The sequence below is a fragment of the Pelophylax lessonae genome (genome assembly GCF_965119305.1).
Source record: "Pelophylax lessonae genome assembly, chromosome: 12".
NCBI classification, from domain to species: domain Eukaryota; kingdom Metazoa; phylum Chordata; class Amphibia; order Anura; family Ranidae; genus Pelophylax; species Pelophylax lessonae.
This window is the reverse complement of record NC_138779.1, coordinates 214,824,879-214,845,000: the sequence shown is the minus strand read 5'-3', so window position 1 is coordinate 214,845,000 and position 20,122 is coordinate 214,824,879. Positions and strand designations below refer to the sequence as shown.

The window sequence follows — 20,122 nt, the reverse complement described above, 5'->3', positions numbered from 1 at the left end:
CCTTACTGCAATGGGTGGAAACTGGTTGACCTTACCGCAATGGGTGGAAACTGGTGGACTTTACTGCAATAGGTAGAAACAAGTTGACCATACAGCAATAGATGGAAAGTGATGGACCTTACTGTAATGGGTGGAAACTGGTGGACCTTACCGCAATGCAATGGATGGAAACTGGTTGACCTTACCACAATGGATGGAAACTGGTTGACCTTACTACAATGGGTGGAAAGCCTGTGAGGCCAATCTGAGAAGGATCTCTCACAGATATCTGCGAGAGGTTCTTTTCATATTTGACCTCACAGGCTTCCACTGATATAATCTTCAAGCCTTATATATTCTTCCTAGTGCTAGAGCATATACAGGCCATTCATCCACACCTTGTAATATAAACAATGGCACCAAGTAGTAGAGCTCCCATCCTCTGGTCTTTGACCTAATTATGGAGAATCTTGCAAAAGCCACTAGGAATAACCTTGATGTATCCGGGACAGCATATGAAAAAACAAAGAATATGAGATCGAATATATGTGGAGGATATCATATTGTCCCGCACCAACCCTGTGACATATCTTGCTAAAGTCCAAAAAATAAAAAGACGAGTCCATCAAAATTTTAACCAGGGAAATGCATTGCAGTGGGCACATTGCTGGGATAGAATTTTATTTAAAGTGTATTTAGACCCTAATAATAAACTTCAGTTATTTGGTTCCTTTTGGTGTGTTAAAACTGACCTGTGGGAACTTTCTATTTTTTAAACTTACATTGGTTATATTTAATTCTTCATATCTCACATCCGGAGGGGTGCTTGGGATGCAGAAATTCACTGTAGTGATCTGTGCTACTAACAGTCAGCAGTGGTCTCTTCTGGGTTCTGCTGGAGTGACTCGCCATCTGTTTACTGAGAACAGGGGGTCGATCTCCCAGCACCTCCACTATTCAGAGAAAGCCTTTTTTTTTTTCTAAGAATACAAGACATTCTCGAATTGGAGGAGGTGGAGAGGAGGGACAGATAATGTCAGGAAGGGTTATATTGGTGTTTGAATGTGTATGCGCTCCAGATAATTTGATCCCAAATAGAGTTGATTTAATAAAGTGTAGTGAGGACTGTAAATAGGGTGAAGCTTTATTCATTTTGAACAGAAAATCTTAAGGGAAAATAAACAGTTAATAATGCCCAGACTGTTTTTTTTTTTTTTGGTTATATAAATGTCCCATTTTTTCTCTCTTTGCTTCCTTGTCCCTTCCTTTCCCTCCCCTCGCTTTTCTTTCCCTTTCCATTTCTCCTCTCTGTGCCTTCTTTCCTTCACTTCTCCCTCCTTCTCTTGTATTTCCTATCTCTTTATATTTCCTTCCTTGCTTCCATACCCTCACTTTTTTGCTTCCTTCATTCTTCAGTTCCCTTCTCTTTTGCTCTTACTCCTTCCTTCTTTCCTATCTTCCTTCATAAATTCTCTCCTTCCATACTCACAACATTTTTCTAAAATTGTAAAACCGGTCTCTGATATCTTTCTTCTTCCCTTTCTTCTCTTTTCCCTTCTTCCTTCCTGTGCCTTTTTTCTTCCCTTTCTCCCTTACTTCTTCTCTCTTTTTTCCATCCTTCCTTTATTCTTTCTGTTCCTCCGTCTTCCTTCCTTTCCTATTTTCCCATTTTTATTTGACCTCCATCCTTCCTTCTTTCGTTCCTTTTATCCTTCTTTCTTTCCTTCCTTCCTTCTTCCCTTTCTTCCTCCCTTCCTCTATTCCTTCCTGCTGTCCACTTCTTTCCTGCTATTTTATCCCTTCTTTATATACATTGCTTAAAAACTGGTCTATGATATCTTCTTTCTTACCTTTCTTCTTTTTTTCCCTATTTCCTTCCTTCCTTCCTTCCTTCCTTTCTTCCCATTTCTATTTGCCTTACTTCCTTCCTTCCTTCCTTTTTTCCCTCCCTTTCCTTGTTTCCCATTCCTTTCTTCCTTCCTTTCCTTTTTTCCCCATTTCTGTTTGCCTTCCTTCCTTTAATTTTCTTCTCTTCTTTTCTTCCTTCCTCTTCTTTCCTGTCTTTTTTTGTCCCTTCTTTCTACACACTACATAAAACTGGTCTATGATACCTTCTTTCTTACCTTTCTTCCCCCCCCTTTATTCCTCTTTCCTTCATTCATTCCTTCCTTCTTTATTTTTCTTGTTTCTCATTTTTATTTTTTGCATTCATTCCTTCCTTCCTTTCCTTCTTTCCCATTTCTATTTGCCTTCCTTCCTTACATTTTCCGCTCTTTCTTCCTTCCTTCCTCTTCTTTCCTGTTTTTTTTTTTTGTCCCTTCTTTCTACACACTACATAAAACTGGTCTATGATAGCTTCTTTTTTTACCTTTCTTCTTTTTTCCTTTCTCCCTTCTTTTCCTTGTTTCTCTTTTTTTTTTTTGCCTTCCTTCCTTCTTTCCCATTTCTATTTGCCTTCCTTCTATTTTCCTCTCTTCTTTTCTTATTTCCTGCTTTTTTTTTTTTGTCCCTTCTTTCTACACACTACATAAAACTGGTCTATGATACCTTCTTTCTTACCTTTCTTCTTTTCCCCCCTATTTCCTTCCTTCCTTCTTTCCTTTCTCCCTTCATTTCCTTGTTTCTCTTTGCCCTCCTTCTATTTTCCTCTCTTCTTTTCTTCCTTCCTGCTTTTTTTTTTTTTTTGTCCCTTCTTTCTACACACTACATAAAACTGGTCTATGATACCTTTTTTCTTACCTTTCTTCTTTTTTTCCCCTGCTGTGACACTCTAGCTGTTTTTAAGCCGAGCTCGGGAACGCCATTCTGCCACTTAAGTTCATTTGCAACAAAAATATTTGAATTACTCACGTCAATACTTTACGAGTATACGTTGCATGTTTTTTATTCTTTGATTGTTGTTTGTCTTTTTCTAAGATATATTTCATGAATAAAATTGCTATTTTTATATAAATGTGTTTTGATTACCTTAAAAATCCCCTACTATGAGGATTCAATATGTCCATTTCTATTTGCCTTCCTTCCTTTCATTTCCCACTCTTCTTTTCTTTTCTGTTTTTTTTTGTCCCTTCTTTCAAAACACTACATAAAACTGGTCTATGATAGCTTCTTTCTTACCTTTCTTCTTTTTTCCCCTATTTCCTTCCTTCCTTCTTTCCTTTCTCCCTTCTTTTCCTTGTTTCTCATTTTTTTTTTGCCTTCCTTCCTTCCTTTCCCATTTCTATTTGCCTTCCTTCTATTTTCCTCTCTTCTTTTCTTCCCTCCTTCCTGCTTTTTTTTTTTTTTTTCGTCCCTTCTTTCTACACACTACATAAAACTGGTCCATGATACCTTCTACTTACCTTTCTTCTTTTTTCTTCTTTTTTTCCTTCCTTCCTTTTTTCCCCCAGCTGTTTTTCAGCCGAGCTCGGGAACGCCATTTCTTTGAATTACTCATAGTTAAATAGTTACATAGTAGTTGATGTTGAATAAAGACAATAGTCCATCCAGTTCAACCTGTGTAGGTGTGAATCATTTCTCATACCCCGAATGTTTTTATCCTTGAGATGTATGTCCAAGAGTGTTTTAAACTCTCATGTCAATACTTTACCAGTATACATTCCGTGTTTTTATTCTTTGATTGTTGTTTGTCTTTTTCTAAGATATATTTCATGAATAAAATTTCTATTTTTATAAAAATGTGTTTGGATTGCCTTAAAAAATCCCCTACTATGAGGATTCAATATGTCCTTCCTTCCTTCCTTCCTTCCTCCCTTTCTTCATTCCTTCTATCCTTCATTCCTTCCTTCCTCCCTTCCTTCATTCCTTCCTTCCTTCGATCCTTAATTCCTTCCTTCCTTCCTCCCTTCCTTCCTTCATTCCTTCATTCCTTCTATCCTTCCTTCCTTCCTCCCTTTCAATCCCTTTTCTTTCCTTCCTTTCTCTATTCTTCCTTCTTTGTCCCTTTCTTTTTATTTCTTCCTTTGTCATTCCTTTCTTCTTTCCTTCCTCTTTTTTATATCCTTCCTTCATCAACACTACAATTGCTCAGTTTTTTTTTTTATCACTTCCTATATTTAATAGGATTTCTCCACCAATTAATCATAATTTACATTTTCAGTACAAAGAACAAAATGACGGAAACGTGAAACAAACTGCAATATCCCAACAAATCAGATTTCATCTTTAATCCTTTTTGAGCACTTAGAAAAATAAAACATGACACAAAGGTCGGCTGAAATGTACAAGTCCTTTTCTTTGTTCAGTGATCAATTTCACAATGACACATTGACTTCTTATACACTTCCTGCCATTTTACATACAGATACAGTATACACAGAGAGTTTATAAAATGTAGCCATTATTCACAGTATTTATAAATCCTTAAATCCTCTTTGGTAGGCGTCTCAGTGATTGTGTAATTTTTTTCTTGTGCGTTTAGGGGAGGACTGGGCCAGGGGGCAATTACCCCCAGGGCAGCTCTGATGTCTTGTAAAAAGGCTGCACCACTTCTGCCACAGGCATACCTAAAGGATTCCTGGTGAAGAGAAGTAGAAAGTCCCTGCCACTGACCTACTGAGTGCGGGTTGAAGACAAGGACAGAGTGCCTACCTACCCCCCCCCCCCCCCCAGCATGGATGGTGTAAACTGTGCCTGAGCAGAGGCCAGTTCCATGCCCCACTGGAGACTCTCCTCCCTTGGCCAGACCCAACTGAGCTGTCCCAGCCCCCCCCCCCCCACTGCCCTCCCCCCTGGCCAGGTTGGGAACCCGGATTCAGCCTGGGGGTAATTAGAGAGTACCTGGAGCAGGGCTTCAGCCTGGATTGGGGGTCAGAAAGAGGATGGGAAGAGGGAGAGTGGGAGGGGGGCCGAGTCGCTGCACCATGGGCCTCTGGTTTGTACTTGCCCCCTGAGCTGAAAGTTGCCAGTCTGCCCCTGTGCGCGTTTATCCTAGTATGTCCTCTACAAGCAATACGTCCCTTTTAAATCAGAAATGTTTGTATAAAGTGAGCTGTCTGGGTTTGTCCTGTAGATCCATTTGTTCCTAATCCAAACCATAAGAAGGACGAGGAGGAGTACAAGAAGGGAACTTCCCAGGATAAGACTATATAGAAGTACAGGCTGATGGGCTTCCCGCAGACCTGGGTAAAAAATAATAATATAAATAAATAATTAAAAATGGTTAAAAGTCCAATCCACCCAAAGGCAATATTTATTATTTATAGGTGGATCATTTCAATAAATGTACATAGACTGAACTTATAGTATAGAACAGCTTTGCCTTACCTGTATGGTTCATGCCATAGGTTTCACCTAAAATGTGTAAAATGGATGGTTAATAATGAAATGCCACACACAAATAAAGAAAATGAAAATTTGTAACAAATATTGTATTTTATGTCCTACAGTGTTTCTCAATCTTTTTCCAGTCAAGGCACCCTTTAAAAATGATGGACAGTCTTGATGCGCCCCATTATAAAATGTAAAAACTATTCTAGTAGTCTTACATAATGCAGCAACATCCACAAGTCCAAGAAGGACACCCAACCTTAGAGGGGTTTTGTTCTTCCAAATCAAATACACTTTTCTAAACTGGTACTGACTAGTATTCCAATGTTTCTCTTCTCCCTCAGTTTTTCCTCTAACATTCAGCTAATGTGAGGGGCAGGGGAGAGTCAAACAAGGATGCTAGGCAGGTGAATGGGATCTTCCTTATCAACTGATTATGCCAATGGTTGTTAGGACGCCGGCAGTTAGAAGGTTGTAACTTTGCACAATTAAAACTTTTAAAAAAAAAAACATTTTTGGGCAATTTTTAGCCATTTTGCCAAGGCATCCCTGAAGAAACATCAAGGCACCCCAGGGTGCCTGGGCACACTGGTTGAAAAAGGCTGCCCTACATGCACAATGTAATGTCTGGAAGTAAGTGTTCAGCAACCGCCATCTAGCGCTCGCAAAAGGTACTTCTGTAAGACACTTGTAAATATATTATTTGTCTATCTATCATTCATGCATTTTTTTTTTTTTTTAGAAAACATTAAATCATGATAATAAAAGATAAAATTAAAGTGTGCCTTTTTCATTGCTCAGATGGCTAAAGTCTTCCCTGTGGGGGATCATATATATTTTTTTTTTTATAGCATTACGTTTAGGTTGAAGAGTTGCAATACCAGGTTCCACCAGCAGATGGCAAATGTATAATAGTAATTAGATTAAAGAGTAAAGAGTAAATTAGATATTATAAAAGTATAAGGGCTCTTTCACACGAGCGATCCGATCAGATCCGCCTGTCAGTTTTTTAGGCGGATCTGATCGGATCCTCCATGCAGCTCTATGGGGCAGCGGGTGTCAGCGGAGACACCTCCACTGACACCCGCTGCCATCCGCATACGATCCTGTGCGTGAAATCTGGACGGATGGAAACCCTATTTTTCCATCCGTTCAGTAATCGGATCGGATCGGATCTGATGAGAGCGGACAAGCGGTCCGCTCTCATCCGATCCCCCATAGAGGGCAGCGGGGGCTGAGACACCTCCCTCTCCGCTCTGCAAGCGGAGACGGAGCTGTCATCCGTCGGCTCAGCGGGGATTGCGGATCGATCCCCGCTGAGCAACATGGATCCGCCTACGCCTAATAGTCAAATTTTTCTTAGATGTCCCCCCCCCCCCCTGCGGCATTCTACCTCCACCGCCACTGCCGCCCAAGAGAAGACCCGGGTCTCCATGTAAAAAGCCCGGAAGTGATGTCATGACATCACTTCCGGGTACTCGGGAACTGAATTAAAAAAACTGACAGCATTCAAAACAGTCAAACTTGGCGTTTTGAATGCTTTTCGGTGATGAGGAGGGGTTTGGGGTCTTTTAGACCCCCAGATCCCTCCACAAGGAGTACCTTTAGAAAAATAAAATGTTTTTTACATGTCCGAAAATATCGGCAGATATCGGCCGATACCAACATCCGATGACCAAAATATCGGTATCGGCATTAAAAAAAACTATATCGGTCGATCCCTAGTTTGGACCCCTGTCAGTTTATTATTTTTGTTGGTGACCTCTGTGAAAAGGCCCACCCTCCTTATATGACCTGCGTGACAACTGTTAATGGCACAGAGAATAATGTTGTTGTCACCGCAACAGAAGTGGATGTCCTATCTGTTCTTGAGGGCGACTGACAAGTGCAAGATTTTTACTCACTGTAAGAAGATTTTCCCGGACTTCCTGTCATGCCATCAGAACAGGAAGTGAATTGAAATTTCCCCAATACAGCAAAAGATGGCAGTTTAACCTAATAGAGGATTCATTCCTTCCCTAACCTACCCAAGGATGAAGACAATTTTTTAAAGCAAACACAAGATGAAAAATTATCTCCGCTTCAGGAGATCCTCAGTCCTCCAGGATGAATGGTGCTGGTGAGGAGATACTGTGAGTGCAGGACCTTGAAGAGCTACCCTTTGAGGGGTGGTGCTGATACAGTTCTGCTCTCTACATCATTAAGTTCACCCCCCCCCCCCACCCAACAACATTATTGTGCATTAAGTGGTGTCAGCCCTACCCCATTATCTTTTGCTAAACTACTCAAACCTTCCCACTCTTCCATCTCTACAACATAGACACTAAGAGCCGGTTCACACTACCACGACTCAAAGTCTTTGGGCGACTTTGAAGTCGCCCGTGCAGCACGACTTCATCGCGGCTTGCAAACGACTTCTCATAACAGAAGTCAATGCAAGTCGCTCCGACTTCGCCCAAAAGTAGTGCAGGAACCTTTTTCTTGAGACTTGAGTCGCTCTGATTAGAACGGTTCCAGTGCACAGCATGGAGCGCAACTCATCAGGCAACTTGGTCGGAGTAGTGTGAACCATCTCTAAGGGGTCTATTTATAAAACATTTGCTGGAGGAATGCAACACAGTTGTAAATGAGCTTCTGGAAGAATGGTCAAACATTCCCATAGACACACTCCTAAACCTTGTGGACAGCCTTCCCAGAAGAGTTGAAGCTATTATAGCTGCAAAGGGTGGGCCAACTCAATATTGAACCCTACGGACTAAGACTGGGATCCCATTAAAGTTCATGCGTGTGTAAAGGCAGGTGTCCCAATACTTTTAGTAATATAGTGTATATGTTAAATTGGTGGGAACAGGTTAACAGACCATAAGGAAATAGGAGTTTGTGTACACACATTTTAAAATATCAATGCCATGCATTAATTCAGACATTAATTTTCATTGACAACATGAAGGTAAAGATGAAATAGGTCAGTATACCTGGACAGGTGACATCCATCCTTTTCTTCGCTATAGTTTTTCCCTTGTATTGGAGCAGGCAAGTGAAGGTCATGTTCTGAGGAGGTTGACACAGGGATGTGCTGTTGGGAAAGGTATTACTGATCCAATATGAATTGTCAGAATTGGCGAGCCAGCCAGGATCACTGTCTCCCAACGTGCCATTCTCAAGTTCCCAGACAAGAGACACATTTTTGGTTTGAACTTTTGTTGTACAGATAAGGTCAGTTTCCTTGAGACTGATTTCTAGTGGTTCTGTAGAGGTGATAAAAATAAATAAATAAATAAGACAAAATAAGAATAAATAAATAAATAAATTACAAGTCTACCCAACAATCAGCCAGATAAGGACTAGATATGCGGTGTGCCGGCCTTGAAATAGACAGAAAATATTTTTCCTGGCCTTTAAAATACTGAAAAATGGTACAGGGCTGCAGTGCCAGGGCAAGATCATCCGGAAGCCCATGGTGAAAACGCCAAACTGAGCCCCCCCCCCCGCCAAAATGTATGAGCATTATATGTCAGCAACCCCCCCACCAATCTGTATGGTAACCCTCTAAGCATAAATTCCTCCTCCTAGTACAACTCCACCCCTTGCTGAAATCCCACCCACCCAGCACAGATCTTTGGCCCCCAATCGCCCAAATCCCCCCAGCACAAAAGTCTCCCTCCCAAAAAAAAAAATACCCCTCCCAGCCCAACATTCCATAACCCTAAAATCCCCCCCACCAAGTTCACATCCTCTCCCCCCACTCCAAATCCCCCCTCCCACCACAAATTACCCCCCAATCTCCCCTCCTAGAATAAACCCCCCCCAGAGCACAAAGCACAACTGCGCACCAGCAAGGGTTATAAAGACATGGATGAGCGAGATGGAGGAACTTGACTGGCCTGCCTGACCTGGCTTGCAGTCTCCGCTTTAATTCATCCCAAAGGAGTTCTACCAGGTTGAGGTCAGGACAGATCGCTGGGCACAGGACTGCATAATACACAGAGTGCTGGCACAGGACTGCTTAATTCACAGCACTGGGCACTGGACTACATAATACACAGAGCGCTGGGTACAGGACTGCATAATACACAGAGCGCTGGACACAGGACTGCATAATACACAGAGCGCTGGACACAGGACTGCATAATACACAGAGCGCTGGACACAGGACTACATAATACACAGAGCACTGGGCACAGGCCTACATAATACATAGAGCGCTGGGCACAGGACTACATAATATACAGAGCGCTGGGCACAGGCCTACATAATACATAGAGCGCTGGGCACAGGACTACATAATACAAAGAGCGCTGGGCACAGGACTACATAACACAAAGAGCGCTGGGCACAGGACTACATAATACACAGAGCGCTGGACACAGGACTGCATAATACACAGAGTGCTGGACACAGGACTACATAATACACAGAGCGCTGGGCACAGGCCTACATAATACATAGAGCGCTGGGCACAGGACTACATAATATACAGAGCGCTGGGCACAGGCCTACATAATACATAGAGCGCTGGGCACAGGACTACATAATACAAAGAGCGCTGGGCACAGGACTACATAACACAAAGAGCGCTGGGCACAGGACTACATAATACACAGAGCGCTGGGCACAGGACTGCATAATACACAGAGCACTGGGCACTGGACTACATAATATACAGAGCGCTGGGCACAGGCCTACATAATACATAGAGCACTAGGCACAGGACTACATAATACAAAGAGCGCTGGGCACAGGACTACATAATACACAGAGCGCTGGGCACAGGACTGCATAATACACAGAGCACTGGGCACTGGACTACATAATATACAGGAGGGTATACAGGAGGGTGTTAGACATAGAGTACAGGGTTCAGAGGTTTGCTATGCACAGAGGACACTTCTGCCCCCACATCCAAAGCTCACCTCTGCACCCTTCTCTTACAGATTATCTCTGCAGCCACCTCTTAGCCCTTCCCCCACAACAGCTAAACTCTCCATCTCTCCATGCAGCTCTGACCCCTGCTTCCCCACTACCCTCACCTATGCACAAACAGACCCCACCCCGCCCCATCTACTCATCTCCCATTCTCAGATCTCCACACAGTACATTTTTGGCTCTGCCTCTCCTCCACTGAACAGCAGCAGGAGCGGCAGTGAGAGCGTCCAGCAGGGGGCGTCTGCATCCAAGCCACCAGGCTGTTTCTCCACCAGCATGGGATGACCTGTCTACATTATTCCAGCCCTGAATCCGGGGACAAAAGCGGGGACAGACTTGGACCGGGGACAGTGTCCTCAATCCGGGGATGTCTGGCCATCCTACCCTAGGGTCTCTGCTAAAAAAAAAAAAAATGTATAATGTTTGGGGGTTCTACGTAATTTTCTAGCAAAAAATACTAATTTAAACTTGTGAACAAAAAGTGGGTTGGCAAATAATTGAATAAAAAGCATCTGAAAATGAATCAAAAACTCAAAATACAAAAAATGCATCCGGAACGGATCTGGAGTGCGTTTTTGTGGTCTCTTCTGCAACATAGAGTCTGCTTGCAATTTTTTACATTTTTGTCTTTGGTTCCTCTTGAACCCATGCAGCGTTGGATAGGGGGTGGGGAACCCCGCTGCCAGGGTATTTTTTTCATGTCCCCTGAGCTCAGCTTTAGGAGATCATATAGAGTCCCAATGAGGTCATGCATCATTCAGCAGTGCTACAGAGGCGTAACTAGAACCTTCAGGGCCCCGGTGCAAGAAACCATGAAGAACCTCCGCGGACCCCACGCCGGGGCCTTTCCCTTCAAGCCTGGGGCTCTTCCCACTGATCCTGGGGCCCTTTACTCTCATTGCGGGGCCCTTTATTACGGTCCCGCCACGGGACCCTTTCACAAGTTCTGCAGTGGGCCCCCTTCCTGCCATCTTGGGGCCTCCCCACAGTGATGGAATGCCAGGGCCCGGTCGCAAGTCTGACCTTTGAAATCCTGGAAGTTCACCCACTGGTGTCAGTAGTTTTTATTTTTTGGTATTTTAATTGTATTATTTTTCTTATCATTTTATTTTATTTTTTTAGACTGTCACTGACTATGACTCTGTCCATTCAGAAAAGGAAGGAGCTGGTAAATTACATATTTACCGACCCCTTCCTGGTTCTCTATTGTGACACATCCCCTGCAGCAGCCGGCAGGAGAGGGGAGGGAGCACAGTGGGGGGGGGGGGGCAGCACAGTGGGGGGGGGACCAGGGGAGCCCACAGGGGCCCAGAGACAGCAGAACACAAGTGAACTGGATAGGAGGAGTGGCGGGGGCAACATTCAGAGGAACCGATCCCCTTCATTTTCCTCCTGCAGCTACAGGAGGAAAAAGGAGGACAGTGATTTCTCTACATGATGCCCCCACTGCCCCTCCTATCCAGGTGTACAGGGGAGCCGCACAGGCCTCCTGGAGCATGTGGCCAGGTTGCAACTGCAACCCCTGCAACCCCTGTAGTTACGCCCCTGCGGCTCTATGAATAGAAATGACTATTTTTGGTTTTCTTAACAAGTCTTCTACTTTATTTTAGAGGTCTGGGCTGAGGATCCGGGTTCTGTAGCAGGGTGATGGAGGTATGGAAAGATTTGACACATCTCTACATCTTTGTTTTCAATCTCTTTTGTCGGAAAGTTACTTTGTAACGTGGGTTTCGTAGGGGAAGGAAACCATACATCACGCATCATACATCACCTACAGGGAAGGTCAGGTGGTTTGTTGTTAGACTTGTACATCCTGCATGCATATCAACATTCATAAAATGGAAAAATGAACTGAACTTACAGAAATAAGCTGCAACAATACGTGTGACAACACAAATAAAGTGAAAAACAAAGTTGCGCTAAATAAATGGATACACTCATAAAAATGTGAAATTCAATAAAATATATTATAGTGAAAAAAAAGTTCAAAACTCATCGATAGGAAACACCAGTGAAGTGAAAAAATATCTTCAAACGTAATCCTCCCGCAAATATGTGATAATCATCACCCAAAGTGAAGTTTCTTCCACAACAATTAACCACTTCTGCCCCCTTATGCTGGCCATACACTAGCCGAAAAATCGTTAGAAAATATGTCATTTGGTCCGATTGGTCGTTTTTCGTCAAGTTAATGGGAACAAATAGAAATTCTTTCTAAACTTTTCAGAGCCGAAAAATCGAAGGAAAAGTTTGTAAAATTCTGCCGAACGAACGATAAATTGAAAGGTTAGTGTGTCTCTCGGCCGAACTGTTTGCACCCGGCGTATGGGACAAACTGAACGAAAAACGTCAATTGAACGATTTATCGTGTGAAATTCAGTCATTACATGATGGCACGATCGTCTGCTCTCACGGCAGATTTTTCGTTTTTTGAAAATGAGTTCAAATTATTTTTTTGGCTAGTGTATTTAATAACCAGGCCATTTTTTTGCGATTCGTCACTGCTGTACTTTAACGGAAATTTGCACGATCGTGCAACACTGTACCAAAAAAAAAAAAATTGATGTATTTTTTTCCCCACAAGCAGAGCTTTCTTTTGGTGGTATTTGATCACCTGTGCGATTTTACTTTTTGCGCTATAAGCAAAAAAAAAAATAGCAACATTTCTAAAAAACAAAAAAAACAAAAAAAAAACAATATTTTTCACATTTTGTTTTATAACACCCCCCCCCCCCCCAAAAAAAATAAAAAATTAAATCAAAAATTTTCATCTTTTTAGGCCAATTTGTATTCTGCTACATGTTGGTAAAAAAAAATAAAAAATTGCAATAAGCGTTTTTTTTGATTGGTTTATGCAAAAGTTATCGCGTCTACTAACTACGGGAAAGATTTATGTCATTTTTATTTATTTTTTTTACTAGTAATGACGGCGATCTGCCATTTTTAGTGGGACTGCGTCATTGCGGCAGACAGATCAGACCCCTAACTGACATTTTGACACTTTTGAGGGGACCAGTGACATTACTACAGTAATCAGTGCTAAAAATATGCACTGTTACTGTAATAATGACACTGGCAGGAAAGGGGTTAACCTGGGGGTGATCAAAGGGTTACGTGTGAGCCTAGGGGGTGTTTTCTAACTGTAAGGGGATGGGCTTGTGAAATGACCATAGAGACATGTGATCCTATATAGAAGGATCACAGGCGCTCTGTGATCATTCCAGAGAGAAGAACGGTCGGCTGTGTTTACAACAGCTGAGAGTCCTTCTCTCTCAACGGGGAGCGTTTGCGGGTGCCCGGCGGCAATCGGAGCCACCTGACCCATGCATCGGCATCCCTGCTGCCTAGTGGGGACGGGAGCGCGCCTCCGGCAGCGCTTGCTCACCCTCGATCACCATGCAAGCAATCGACATAGGCAGTGCTTTAAGTGGCCCAAAAGAGGTGCTGGTACTCTATTATAGCCTATAAATTGTTTTGCCCCCCCCACCCCACATCAGGGTCCCCACAGAGCATCCCCCCTGGCCTGGGCTAGGACTCCGGAGCAGGGGGACTCACTGGTGGTGACTGGTCTGGCTCTGGAGTGGGAAATATTCTTGGGGGGGGGGGGGGCAATTGAGGGAGCAGATGTCCAAAATGAGCGTACTGGTACGCTAAGGTGCACGGAGAGGTGGCGGTATGCTCAAGAGCCATATTTGGAAGTGGCGGTACTGAGTACCAGTGCATACCGGCCCACTTAAAGCACTGGACGTAGGGCTACGTCGGTTCGCGCAGGAGAGGCAGCCTGCGCCAGTAATTCTGCGGCCAGCAGTCTTAATGGTGTTAAGATGGCCTTTTATCATATCAAGGAGACCTGAAAAGGTCAGCAACACCTGTGGTGTAACCCCACCAGGGCCTGTAATGGGCTGAGGAGACACGGATAGTGATCCTGAGGTCAATGTCCACGCGTCCATCTCCGGACTTATAGAGATGTCATTCCCCATAAAGAAATGATAATAATCGCCATAGTGTAAAGCCTCAATGTTTATTGTAGAGAATATAAAAATTGCACTTACAGCAGATGTAGAAAGATGCGCATTTGAAATAGTGATAGATGCCGGCCGGCACTTCAAACACACCTGTCCTTCTGGGACACAATGTATGCGGTCACGTCACCGCGTACACTGTTAATAATCGGGACCGTGCTGACGTCACCGCGTACAGTGTTAATAATTGGGACCGTGCTGACGTCACTGCGTACAGTGGTAATAATCGGGACCGTGCTGACGTCACTGCGTGCAGTGGTAGTAATCGGGACCGTGCTGACATCACCGTGCACAGTGGTAATGATCGGGACCGTGCTGACGTCACCGCGTACAGTGGTAATAATCGGGACCATGCTGATGTCACCGCGTACAGTGGTAATAATCGGGACCGTGCTGACATCACCGTGTACAGTGGTAATGATCGGGACCGTGCTGACATCACCACGCACAGTGTCCTGGAAGGACGGGTGTGTTTGAAGTGCCGGCCGGCATCTATCACTATTTTAAATGCGCATCTTTCTACATCTGCTGTAAGTGCAATTTTTATATTCTCTGCAATATTGAAAGAGTGTATCAATGCGCCTTACTGAAATATTATATTTCATAATACATTTCAGCTCGTGCCCACTCTACAATGGAATGTGCCCACTTGCAATTATATTAAACACACCTCATTCATACACCCTGGACGTGGCAGTTGGAATTTTTGCATGTAGACGACAGACAACACCTGAACACAATTGACAATTGCTTACATTAACACATCAAGACAGCTGAACACAGACGGATCGGCTCTCCCACAAAACACAATTTCAGACACAAGACACCTCACATTGACAGAGATGTATAGGGAACACAAGGGCCTTTTCATGTATTGTTTTGTGTGGAGATATGTTCTATTGTTAAGTTGACTCATGAATTGTAACCGATTTAAAGCAGTTTTTGCCGCTCAAACTTCCTTTAAATGTGAGCGAAACTTGAAATAAAATCAGATGTGTCTATGCTATGCTTAAGTTGCTATGTGTCATCGCATCTCCTGGCCAGCAGACGGAGAATTCACTATACAGGGGGAGTTGGGACTGAGGGGCCGTGGATCATCTTGTAATTGCCTCCTGACAAGATTGAGCTAACAGTTTGGTGTCAGAAGTGGGATACGAACCCACGCCTCCAGAGAAGAGGTTTTACACTATGGCGATTATTATAATTTCTTTACGGGGAATGACATCTGTAAAAGTGCGGAGATGGACGTGCGGACATAAACCTTAGGATCACTATCTGAGTCTCCTCAACCCTTTAAAGGCTCTGGTGGGGTTACACCACAGGTGTTGCTGACCTTTACAGGTTTCCTTGTTATGGTAAGAGACCATATTAATTTGGTGGAAGGAACCTCACTTTGGGTGATGAATATCACATATTTGCGGGAGGATTACCTTTGAAGATATTTTTTCACTTCACTGGTGTTTCCCATCGATGAGTTATGGACTTTTTTTTCTATAATATTTTATTGAATTTCACATTTTTATGATTGTATCGATTTATTTAGCGCAACTTTATTTTTCTTACTAACATCAAAATTCATATGTCTTTTAGTTTTGGTCACAAACAAAAGCAATGGTATAAATATTGCTTATTGATCAGTGTAATCTATCTTGTATGGTATGGCACCTTCCTGCTTTAGCGCCGGTTCACACTATTGCGGTGCGGAAAACCGCATGTAACCCAGACAGGATTCGCACTACATTCCTGTTCAAATCACATGCGATTCTTTGCAGTGCATTCATTTGAGGCACTCATTTTGCAAATTGCACCGAACCCGCAGGTAAGGTGCAGGTAGCTTCTTTTTTTTTGCACTGGTATCAAATCGCATGGGTGTGAACAATCACACATTCAGCCAATTGCACTGCGTTTTGCGAACTGTTTTTGGGGTGTCGTTAACTTAACATTGACACCTGCTGTGGTTCTCAGAAACTCAGTGTGATTGTGATGCAGTGTGGGAAATGCACAGAAATTGCTGCAAATCCTGCACTGCATCAGTGTGAATGGGGACTTAATTAGTTAGAAGATTTGAATTAAAGTGGCACTAAACTCTGGTTAGAAAAAAAAAAACCTAATCAAGGATGTTTTCCCAACTCAAAAAAAGTCCCTTCTATGGCTCTCAGCTGCCTCCAAATCTCCAAATTCCTTTTTTTTTCTCCTGCTGTGATCTGACTTTGTGTTAGATGGTGGCTGTGCTTATTCTCCATGGTCCCACTGTATGTAGGAACATGGCCACTCCCACTGTTTGTAGGTCGGAACATTGCCACCTTGCCATGGTTCCACTGTATGTAGAAACGTAGCCACTCTGTCCTAGCCCCTCTGTATGTAGAAATGTAGCCACCCTGCCTTAGTCCCACTGTATGTAAGAATGCAGCCACTCTGCCTTGTTCCCACTGTATGTAGGGATGTAGCCACCCTGCCCTTGCCCCACTGTATGTAGGAATGTTGGCACCTTGCCTTGATCCCACTGTATGTAGTAGTGTAGCCACCCTGCCTTGGTCCCACTGTATGTAGGAACGTAGCCACCCTGGCTTGGTCCCACTGTATGTAAGAATGTAGCCACCCTGCCTTGGTTCCACTGTATGTAGGAATTTAGCCACCCTGCTATACTCACACTGTATGTAGGGGCGTAGCCATCCTGTCTTGATCCGACCTGTATGTAGGAACATAGCCATCCTGCCTTGGTCCCACTGTATGCAGGAATTTAGCCACCCTGCCTTACTCCCACTGTATGCAGGGGGCGTAGCCATCCTGCCTTGGTCCCACTGTATGTATGAACATAGGCGTCTTGCTTTGGCTCCACTGTATGTAGGAGTGTAGCTGTAATGTTCTGGTACCTCTGGTACCCTTATTCCACTTTCCTATTCAGTGTATGCGTCCCACCATTCTCTTCTGGTAGGTGCGCATACACCTTTAAGACCGATGCTGTCATCACTGAGCGCCGCAGAGCGGCTATTTCAACCGCCGGCGTTCTCACTCACATGTTCGTTCAACCGTCATGGTTGGATCGTCCCTGTCTGAAGTCGGCATACCAGATGTTACTCGCTCCTGTATCTCGCTACCTGAACTTGTTCCATATCTGATCCTGTGTCTCGCCACCCGATCACTCCCGGCATGCTGCCTTCACCCTTCACTCTTCCTCCTGCCTTGACGCTCATATGCTTACAAGCGTACCTCGCTGTCGGAACCTCGCTGCTGATCCCTGTATCCCGCTACCGGATCACTCGCTCATACCGAACCTCTCTACTACTGCTTGCTATTAGTGATAAGTACCCCGCAGGGGAATCCTCCATAACCTTCCTACTAAGCTTACACTATCTAGCTCTGCATATTAAGGACTGTAACTATCATCTGCACTGTTGTTTTAGATTGCTAGCTCTTGAGCCTACTAACATCTATCCTTGCACTGGGTTAGTCTCTCCTGTATGTCATCTGCTGTCCTACCACCTACTACCATACATGATTGCTAACCTATCTGCATCCTACCTGTTACCATCTATACTCTCATTAACATTTCTCTCAAGTGCTGTTCACCTATTTGTCACTGTTCATACCTGTCTCTTCAACTCATCACCACTATACTGCTATATACATCTATCACTCCAGGAACATCTTATTGAGTGTGTATATTTGTATGCTGAATCAGACAGACCACAGTGATGAGTCTTGGGAGTTGGAATTGGTATTTCAACGTATCTCTACATGACTACTGAGTGGAGTTTTTCTGCAGCTGCAAATCCATCTTGTTTCAGAAAACGCAGGAGCGTTACAGTAGCCACCCTGCCTTGGTCCCACTGTATGTAGGAACAAAGCGACCCTACCTTGTGCCCACTGTATGTAGGAATTTAGCCATCCTGCCTTGGCCCCACTGTAAATTGGAATGTAGACACCTTGTCTTGGCTTCACTGTATGTAGGAACATAGCCATCCTGCCTTGTTCCCACTATATGTAGGAATGTAGGCACCTTGCCTTGGTCCCACTGTAGGTAGAAACGTAGCCACCCTGCCTTAGTCCCACTGTATGGAGGAATGTAGCCACCCTGCCTTGGTCCCACTGTATGTAAGAACGTAGCTGCTCTGCCTTGATCCCACTGTATGTAGGAATGTAGCCACCCTGCCTTGGTCCCACTGTATGTAGGAACATGGGCACCTTGCCTTGACTCCACTGTATGTAGGAGTGTAGCAACCCTGCCTTGGTTCCACTGTATTTAGGAACATAGCCACCCTGCCTTGTTTCCACTCTATGTAGAAATGTAGCCACCCTGCCTTTGCCCCACTGTATGCAGGAATGTAGGTACCTTGCCTTAGCTCCACTGTATGTAGGATTGTAGCCACCCTGCCTTGTTCCCACTGTATGTAGGAATGTAGCCACCCTGCCTTTGCCCCACTGTATGTAGGAACATAGCCACCATGCTTAGTCCCACTTATGTAGAAACACAGCCACCCTGCCTTGGTCCCATTGTATGTAGGAACATACCCAACCTGCCTTGGTCCCACTGTATGTAGAAACATAGTCACTCTGCCTTGTTCCCACTGTAAGTGGTAAAGGTAGCCACCCGGTCTTGGTCCCACTGTATATAGGAATGTAGCCACCCTGCCTAGATCCCACTGTATGTAGAAATATAGCCACCCTGCCTTGATCCCACTGTATGTAAAAATATAGCCACCCTGTCTTGGTCCCAGTGTATGTAGGAACATAGCCACCCTGCCTGGGCACCACTGTATGTAGGAATGTAGCCACCCTGCCCTGGTCCCACCGTATGTAGGAATGTAGCCACCTTGCCTTGGTCCCTTTGTATGTAGCCACACTGCCTTGGCCCCACTTTATATTGGAATGTAGCCACCTTGCCTCAATGTATGTATGAATGTAGGCACTTTGCCTTGACTCCACTGTATGTAGGAACGTAGCCACCCTGCCTTTGTCCACTGTATACAGAAACATAGCCACCCTGCCTTAGTCCCACTGTATGTAGGAACATAGCCACCCTGCTTAGTCCTACAGTATGTAAAAACATAGCCGCAAGCTTTGGTCCTACTGGATGTAGGAATGTAGCCACCCTGCCTTGGTCTTACTGTATGTAGAAGCGTAGCCACCTTGCCTTGGCCCCTCTGTATGTAGGAATGTAGCCACCCTGCCTTGATCCTAGTATATGTAGGAGCATAGCCACCCTGCCTTGGCCCCACTGTAGGAACATAGCCACCCTGCCTTGACCACACTGTATGTAGGAACGTCGCCACCTTGCCTTGGCCCCACTGTATGTAGGAAGGTAGCCACCCTGCCCTGGCCCCACTGTATGTAGGAACGTAGCCACCTTGTCTTGGCCCCACTGTATGTAGGAACGTAGCCACCTTGTCTTGGCCCCACTGTATGTAGGAAGGTAGCCACCCTGTCTTGGCCCCAGCGTATGTAGCAACCTAGCCACCCTGTCTTGGAACCAGTTTATGTAGGAATGTAGCCACTCTATCTAGGAGCCTGAGCTCTGCCGTACAGGGCCTGCAAGAGTCAAATTCAGGTACTTAAACTGCGTGCAATAACAAAAATAGGTTTAGTGATGTATTAATGAATACAGAAATTCATTAATGTGCGCATTTTATATCTGGCGGGAGTCCTACCCTCAGTGGCCAGCGAGGGCGCTAAGTGGCATATCTTCACACACCAATTGCCTTCAGAATTATTGCAAGTAGGGTTATCAACCTTGCAGACCATCACCTCCTGTGCTATGGAGATGAGGAAAGAGGGAGGCATTCTGCAATCTTAACACACTTCCTGCCCTAGGGTGACAATACTGCCCCTCCATGGATACAGTGCAGTGAGTGAGTGTTGCCACCCTAAAACAGGAAATTAATTGGATTTTCAGCTTCGGCATGCTTACGGTGCACAAGAAGAAATGT

General features: G+C 44.3%; 1 protein-coding gene across 1 annotated transcript in view; it reads right to left on the bottom strand.

The window, feature by feature from the left end:
• Nucleotides 1-4,910: 4,910 nt before the first annotated feature.
• LOC309569027 (uncharacterized protein) overlaps nt 4,911-20,122 on the bottom strand; it is a gene marked incomplete at its 5' end in the record, with an annotated part of 66,422 nt that continues 51,210 nt past the window's right edge. Inside the window, 3 exons of the mRNA XM_082274788.1 lie at nt 4,911-5,099; nt 8,223-8,495; nt 20,104-20,122. The exon at nt 20,104-20,122 is cut by the window's right edge and continues 347 nt beyond it. Of these exons, the coding sequence (XP_082130914.1) occupies nt 4,921-5,099; nt 8,223-8,495; nt 20,104-20,122 (471 nt within the window). The 3' untranslated portion in view covers nt 4,911-4,920. The remainder of the gene's footprint in view (nt 5,100-8,222; nt 8,496-20,103) is intronic.